This window comes from Camelina sativa, chromosome 11, assembly GCF_000633955.1.
Source record: "Camelina sativa cultivar DH55 chromosome 11, Cs, whole genome shotgun sequence".
Classification (NCBI taxonomy): domain Eukaryota; kingdom Viridiplantae; phylum Streptophyta; class Magnoliopsida; order Brassicales; family Brassicaceae; genus Camelina; species Camelina sativa.
In genome coordinates this window covers 17,262,344-17,270,168 of record NC_025695.1, presented here as the reverse complement: position 1 = coordinate 17,270,168, position 7,825 = coordinate 17,262,344, and the positions used below count along the sequence as shown (strand labels likewise).

At 38.0% G+C, this 7,825-nt stretch overlaps 2 protein-coding genes across 3 annotated transcripts; one reads left to right on the top strand and one right to left on the bottom strand.

Moving 5' to 3' along the window:
* LOC104723651 (probable protein S-acyltransferase 19) lies at positions 223-4,384 on the bottom strand. 2 transcript variants are annotated; one of them, XM_010442043.2, is made up of 10 exons: positions 4,270-4,384; positions 3,881-4,166; positions 3,611-3,724; positions 3,020-3,409; positions 2,839-2,907; positions 2,667-2,738; positions 2,457-2,585; positions 2,286-2,366; positions 1,742-1,942; positions 223-1,632 (listed from the first exon to the last, which is right to left on the bottom strand). In XM_010442043.2, exons 2-10 carry the CDS (start codon positions 3,923-3,925, stop codon positions 577-579), a joined length of 2,157 nt encoding a protein of 718 aa, XP_010440345.1. In that variant the 5' UTR covers positions 3,926-4,166; positions 4,270-4,384; the 3' UTR covers positions 223-576. The 2 variants fall into 2 exon arrangements, with proteins under 2 accessions (XP_010440345.1, XP_010440346.1); XM_010442044.2 differs by having other exon boundaries at positions 3,881-4,163.
* On the top strand, positions 5,185-6,736 carry LOC104723649 (DNA-directed RNA polymerase V subunit 7-like). Its single transcript, XM_010442042.1, has 2 exons — positions 5,185-5,596; positions 6,681-6,736. Exons 1-2 carry the CDS (start codon positions 5,185-5,187, stop codon positions 6,734-6,736), a joined length of 468 nt encoding a protein of 155 aa, XP_010440344.1.

Genomic DNA, 7,825 nt, shown 5'->3' with positions numbered 1-7,825 from the left:
GGTTAATATTAAAACAAAATTCACCGATTTTTAAAAGTCAAAACTATATAACTCAAAAAAAAAAAAAGTCATCGTCGTTTCTGTTGGTTTGGCAGCCGGGGCCGTCTACCGAGTGGTTTCCGCGTTGGCGCCAACAGTAGATTTTCATTTTCAGCGTGGTCTACTTTGTTCATATATGTAAGCAAAAGTTCACTCTTATATTTTTGGAGATAGAACAATAGATTACTCAATTTTCTGGATTTTAAAAAAAAAATAAAAGATGACAATAAGAGGAAGAGGTTAGAGATTCATGGAGTTATACAACAAATATTGGTTCTAAAAAGCGAATTGTGAAGAGTCATATCTGGCTAAGAATATCGAACCCGTGGGAGAAGAAATTATCACAAAGGATTCTACTTTCTACCTCATCAACTCATCTGCAAACCAATCCAAGAGATTCACACAATCATATCAATCCCAGAGACTTTCCTGCAACCGTTAAGCTAACTCCATCGGTTTTGGCCCTCAAGCAGCTACCTGTCCTTGTTCTGTCAGTCCTTATATCGGCGAGATCAAAGCCTTGAAAGAGTGATGGTTTTACTTGCGGGTACCCACAGGAGCAAACACTGGAAGTTGGTTTGAGGTTGTGTCTCTTTTGAATCTAGCTTCCCGAGGCAATGTCAATGTTATTCTGTCTTGTCCCTCTCTTCCCGAGTCTCCTTCGTGTCTTAGGCTATCTCTATTCGGGATATTTACCAAGGGGCCTCCAAAGAAGATTGAGTCACCTGTATACGTCAGCCTCTCTCCTTGCTGCTGCGGATGTGGAGCCTTTCCAGATGAAGAAGAATCTTGAGGTGGAAGAACAACTGGTCTTGGATTCTGAGTGTTACCAATGTGTGAGCTAGGAATGGGCTGGTTCTGTGAGGACAATCTGGTTTTTGGTTCAGATGTTGTTGCAGGAACTGATATATATCTGCCGGCTTCTTGGTCCCAAACAACTGATGTTCTTCTCACATCTCTCAGAAGAGAAGCGGCAGGAGCAGGGAGAAGCAGTGGATCAGGATGGTTTCCTTTTTGCATTATCTTTTCATCAAAGGTTGAGTGGAGCATGTGATTGGTTGCTGGATTAAGAGGTGGCCGGGAAGAATTCGACACAGCCGCTGCAGTGAAGCGGTGGCCAGCTGTATGATACTGGGGGAGAGGACTAAGTGAGACAGTCTCGTGAACATGACTTGGACTGCTGAAACTGCTCATACTGTGAGTCCCTGTCTCGTAATCGTCCCGACTACCTTGGCTTGGAGCAAAAGAGTTTCTAGAATGAGAAAACCTTGGATCATTGTTTCTCATCTCTTTACTCAACACACCCCCATTTGCATCTGTGCTTACACTGCTGACAACACTGATGGTGCCACTCCTGGAACTAAGTTCATCATCATGCAAATGACGGTTTTCTATTGGTCTAAGGACAGATGAGGATGCTCTGGCTCTGGCTGCTGCCCTAGTAGCTTCATTTGAATTCAACTTTGCAAGCTTCCAAGCACTAATTTTGACAGGTCTCTTTGGAATCTTGTTGCCCCTCTCTGCTGATTCAGTTGCATCTGGATCTACAGTCGATGGAATCATTCTGGGGTCCAAATGAGGAATCACTTCGTCCTGTAACATAGATAACAAGTACCAAGCAGACATATTATAACTAAACAGAAACCTAGTGGAAGCTCTATGAAAATTGTCTAACTAGAGCTCTTGGAAAAGCAAATGATACCTGATAATCAACAAATACTCTAGGAGGAGTGCACCAGGCACCCTTGTAAGGTAAACCGAGGGAGCTTCCACCACTAAAGCCAGTCGTGGCAGATCCAGAGGGAGAATACAGCACGTTAGGAAGTTCCTCATCAACAGAAGCTCCAGCTGGTGCCTCGCTCATCGCTCTCATTGCCACAACATACTCATAAGTTGTAATTCCCTATTGGTGTTACACAAGAAAAATGAGTTCACATCGCTTAGAACATGTGATCAGCCCAATTACAAACAAAGTAGAGGACATATATTATATACCACATCTTTAAAGCAGTGAGACGAGTCAGAGGAATGGATCATATGGACTTAATCATGAAGGGAAACAAATTCTATTTCACAACTATGAAGATCATGCATTTTCATGTGCTACTCAATTATTTTGGGAACCATGTTGACTACATGATTAAAATAACAATGAATTCTTTTTATACTTTCTTACCAAGATTCATACCAATAAAGCAAATACATTACAAGCATATAAAAGCGATATTGACTTCTTCCATACTCACCTTTTTAATGAGGAGCATGTGGAAAAAGAAAAGTTCACCCAGAGGAAACAATGCCAGCATGGAAACAGCAGTACAGACACCCTACATAAATTGTAAGAAAAAAATCAGGAACATCAACGATAGATGCTAACCCTATTGCAACTGCCACAGCCTTACACTAAGAACACTTACAACAACCGTAGCAAAAGGTGCGCGAGAAAATCCATTCCCAAGTCTATTGACGATTTCAGTTTCCATGTCCTTCTTATTAACAAATACACGCACTATAACTGCAATTCCAACTCCTGCTTCAATAAGGAGCTGAGAAGGAGAAAATATTATTAATTACTGGCTAAGAAAACAGTGAGCTTAAGAAATAGCATATCAGGAGAATATACGTACCCAGAGAAGACTGACAGCCATCAGTGATATAAACGTCATATAATTCTTGCGACCAACACAATTGTTAAGCCACTGTTACATTTAAATACAGCTGTGTCATTATTTGATCACACCCATAAACCGCTAGTCAATAAGTTCCAAGAAACAGTCAATTGTCATGTAAGAAATTTACCCGGCAATGATGATCGAAACAATCTACACATTTGTCGCAACTTCGACAATGCTTGCTGAACTTACGGACCTGTGACAGAGAACACAAATGAATATTAAGAACATACATATGCACATGAAATATTTATGCATTAGATGTAGCTTCCAAAAGCAAAGAACTAAAGCAATTGTAAACATAATACCTCAGCATTGCACAACGTACAAAACAGGGCTTCTTCCCTGTCCCCCTGCTGTTCATCGCTCTCTTCCTTGCCGCGACAATCTTCATAAACAAACACGCCACAGCATATCGCCAAAGGATTAAAGCAAGATTTTTTCTGAGTAGCTTCCACTCTCTGAGCATCTCCAACAGATCCCTTCACGCTAGAGTTTGCAGGTAAAGTAGAAGTCCTCGAGGCAACAGAAGGAGAAGACTGCAGCTGGCTGCCCATTTCATCAAATTTTCTCGAGATATCTTTGGCAGCAGGTAAGTCATCACCTCTGTTTGCACCTCTTTCGAATTCCGACATGATCCCTGGATCTGCAGGATTGATCGCAGTACACCGAACATAAAGAATGAAAACAACAAGAGCCTGCAAACACATGACATAAAGCAGCATAAGAGCGTCAGATATGATTGTCTCGTTACAAAAGCATCAAATAAACCCGGTTAGCCACCTAATCTGCCTTGTCCCCTAACTCTTTATCAGTTCAATGTCATTGCCTAAAGTGATCTAAACCCAACAACGAGCCTGAATCATAAAACCACAGCTTGAGGGAATAAGGTTACATACCACAGGAGAGTAAACACCAAGAAGAATATACTCCCAGATGCGTCCTCCAACAAAAGGAGCGAAGAAAGCATAGTATGCAACAGCCAACAAGCAGAACACCGTAATCGCAACCACCTGCACAAAAGTTCACAAAAGACCACAAATTTCATTAAGCAAAACGCATCAGAAGAAACAAATCAACTAAAACTCAAATTCGTGGACAAAGAAGCACAATGCAGAGAGAATCAAATGATATATCTAAAATTGTAGAGAAGGTTGGGAAATAAAGACCTGAAATTTGTGAGCAGGAAGTTGCCAACCATGTTTCCTCACCATTTTTGCTATCCCCCCCCCCCCCCAAAATAAAAACCTTACTACTTCAAGAATCACAAAATCCAAAAGCGAAACCCTAACGCCGCCGCAAATCGTGAAAAAGATACAATTTTGCTCGCAGTATCGTGGAACCCAGAAGAATAAAAGGGAAACCCAGCTGAGAAAATATCTTTTTTGTCTTCGTCTCTCTCTAAATATATGGTAGGTCAGTCATAGTCAAGTGACGAAAGAGGAAAGTAGACTGCTGTAAATAAATTAAATGTAAATATTAGAGATGAGCTAAGCAATTTCATAATTAGCCAAATATATCTATACTCGAATAATAGGAAGAAAAAGAAGAAACTTACAGGGTAGCCATGGCGGAAGACCAAAGTAGCTGGAGAAGGAAGAAGAAGAGAGAATGTTTTTAAGAAGAAGAGAGAAAAAAAAGACAAAATAGAAAAGCGTTGACAGGCTAAAAGAGTGCGAGACGGACAAATGAAAGTGGTTACTGGTTAGTAGTACCAAAGCTGTATTCTCTGCTGACGTGTCTACTAGGATATTTTCTCTTTTTTTTTTTTTTTGTAAATTTTAGAAAGATAGAAAGAAACTATGTATAATGATTAAAAGAGAATATTGATATAGACTTTGTGTTTTCTTGTTTTTGGGTCAGAATATTTTGTATATTTATAATTTGGATTTTTTTTTATAAAGACAAAATGAATTTATAGAACTTTTGGATGTATGAGTACTTTTTTTGTTATGCTAAATTTGCTAAGCCAAAGCCAAAAAAGAAGTTTACATTTTGGATATATTCATCCTAGCGCTAACGAGGTAACTTTAATCTTACAAAGTTTACATTTTTTTTTAATTACCCATATCTAAAAATCTTTCCTTGTTTTGTTGTTGTTGTTGTTATAATGATGTGGGAACAACACTTCTTATCTTTGAGAACTTTTTAGGGTTTAGTATGTTTTTGTGGATAGATTTAAAGACTTTAAAGACCATAGAGAACTTTTCACTGAGTGATTGACAAATGTGTAGTTTTCATTCCTATGAGTCCAGTTCATATTTGACATGGACAGTTGTTATGTTAATCTTTTGCTACTAGGAGGAAAAAAATATCTTCCAATATCCGGTTATAAGTTTTTATGTAAATGGGAAAAAATGACATAAAGAAAGAAGAATGTTCCTTTTTTTGTTATGCATATTTGGATGTATGATTTTGTTCCTTTATGTTCCTATTTGACAATGTTTTTGGTTTTGGTTTTGAAGGTTGAAAAATGTTTATCAAAGTCAAGTTACAATGGAACGTGATGATTGCAGCTAAAAACATGGACGCGAAAGGGCTGATTTTAAAGAGAGCTATACTCGTAGAGTTACTAGACGCATTTGCTTCCAAGAAAGCAACCAAGGAGCTTGGCTACTACGTGGCAGTGACAAATCTGGACAAGACTGGAGAAGGCAAAATCAGGGAGCACACGGGTGAAGTTCTGTTCCCGGTGGTGTTCAGGGGAATGCCTTTCAAGATCTTTAAAGGAGAGATAATTCACGGTGTGGTGCACAAGGTTCTGAACCACGGTGTGTTCATGAGGTGTGGTCCTATCGAAAATGTTTACCTCTCATACACGAAGATGCCGGATTACAAGTACATCCCAGGAGAGAACCCGATCTTCATGAATAATAAGATGTCTAGATCCCTGATTACAAGTACATCCCACGGTGGCTTTTTGTTTTTTCAAGTCGTTCAACTAACAAAAACAATGATCTTTAAATGTAACAGGAAAGGCTGGTCTAATTTAGGTATGAATTTGTCGGGAAGTCATGATGGATTCCCAACGGCCTTACGAGTTTTCTCGGAGTTATGAATTTCACAGCCGCAAACCGACGGCCATATCCGTTGGCAACCCGTCGGGAAAACTCGTAAGGTCGTTGGGAATCCATCATGACTTCCCGACAGATTATCAACGGACTTATGATTTTTTTTTCAGGTTTAATATATTAAAATTTTTATAATTTACTTTTTAAATTATTGTCAACGGATGGATCACCGACAATTTTCAAAAAACTTTAATAACGATAACATATGACCGGCGGAATAACGACAGTGTTCCGACGAAACTTTCTAACGGACATTGTCTGTTAGGATTCTGTCGGGATATGGTCCAAAATTCCCAACGGACTAAATCCCGTTGGTATTGTCCGACGGATTACCAACAGATTACGACGGTTCAAATCTCGTCATATATCATTCGAAAATCTATCAGAAATAGCCGACTGGAATTCCGTCGAATATTGCTTTGTTTTCTGCTTGCTTGGCAGGTCTAGGACCCTAAATAATATGACCCTACGGCTACGCGTATAAGTGGAGTATCTGATTATCAAGTCTGTTGATCTTAATCAACTCTCGTTGATCTCATCATCAAATCTCGTTGACCCTCTAAACATCAACTCTCTTGATTCTAATCAACGTCCCTCGTTGAGTTTTTGAAAAGAAGGAACTTGAATCTATCTCCATAGATTTACTTTCTTGTTTGGGCTTCCAAACTGAAAAGAAGGGGATGCATATGACCTTTACCATGACAGGTGCGCTTGCTTGGCAGGTCTAAGACCCTAAACAAAAAGATACAAAGTTTGGTTTCATGGATTGCAGGGTATTAATTGGTTAATATTCATTCTTGTCCTGGAGCTCCTTCCCCCTATACTGTGCGTCTCTCTTATCTTCCTGCTGTTTTCATATGTTTCTTGAATACGATCTTTGTGAATGAGAAGATGTCTTGGATTCAGGTTGAGACTACGGTTAGAATTTTGGTGATTGAAACGAAGTGGATGTAGCGTACCAAGTTTCAATTTCGGTGATTAAAGGAATAGACATCGTTTGGATTTTAAAATTGTTCAATATATAGTTTTTGGTCATATCATCATATGCTTGTGTTTGTAATACTCAAAATGATTTCTATGATTACTTTTTTTTCCTGGTTACTGGTTAGCTACCAAACTTTAAACAGACAAGATTAGCCAGTAAAGACATATACTCGATCGAGTAGTTTTATAAAGGACATATAACTCCAACCAAACTCCAACCGGAAGTCATCAACAAGAAAGATCTCTAACCAAAGTTAATCAAATTAAGCCAATATATCTACATAGTCGAGGTTTATATCTTTTATATATCGCATGGGTTATATATGCATTTTAATTTATGTATTAACTTGAAATAGAGATTGAAGTTTCTATTCAATTATATATGTCTTGCAAAATAATTTTCATAAAACTACGTTCAACTACAATATAATATTATAATTTACACATGTTATATATTGTTTCATAAAAGGCTCATGATGAGATAGAGAGAAAAGTTAAGTATATGTTACTAAATATTTGTGGTTACAATGTATTGTTGAAATTATTTAAACAATATATTTTTATAATAATAGAACCATTACTTACAGCAAAACTAATTATATTTGGAGTTTTTGTTACATATGAAAGCACATATTTGTGGCTAAGTCTACTTGCGTGTATAATCAATTTCGAGTTTGTGTGAGTATAAAGTAAATAACACTCGAGCTTTGTTCAAGACATTCAATTTTTCCTATATCATCGGGACCTAGTTCACAACAAATTCACTAGAACAAGATAGCAATTACAACTGCATATGATACAAGCACAATGCTTAAAGCACTACTATACTTATCATTCTTTTCTAGATGAATAAACTATCAAAAGATCTCTCTATCTTGTTGATGAGGCGATATGTCGTATAGGATTTCTTGTGGACACATCTTGTGTGCATCTCTTCAAACTACCTTGAAGCGCGCAAGTCTTCATGAAGGTATTTATATCAATTGCACAACCCATAAGATTGACAACTTTCCTATTATAAAACAAATAGGAAAGTTCCTATTATACAACAAATAGGAA

What these genes read in the sequence shown, in the direction of transcription:
- LOC104723651 (XM_010442043.2), bottom strand. Translation starts at nt 3,925, where the DNA reads ATGGTGAGGAAACATGGTTGGCAACTTCCTGCTCACAAATTTCAG. An exon ending in GTACGTTGTGCAATGCTGAG is followed by an intron (nt 2,908 to 3,019) that starts GTATTATGTTTA and finishes TCTCTGTCACAG; the next exon opens with GTCCGTAAGTTCAGCAAGCA. An exon ending in ACATGCTCCTCATTAAAAAG is followed by an intron (nt 1,943 to 2,285) that starts GTGAGTATGGAA and finishes TAACACCAATAG; the next exon opens with GGAATTACAACTTATGAGTA.
- LOC104723649 (XM_010442042.1), top strand. Translation starts at nt 5,185, where the DNA reads ATGTTTATCAAAGTCAAGTTACAATGGAACGTGATGATTGCAGCTAAA. An exon ending in CATGAATAATAAGATGTCTA is followed by an intron (nt 5,597 to 6,680) that starts GATCCCTGATTA and finishes AGAAGATGTCTT; the next exon opens with GGATTCAGGTTGAGACTACG.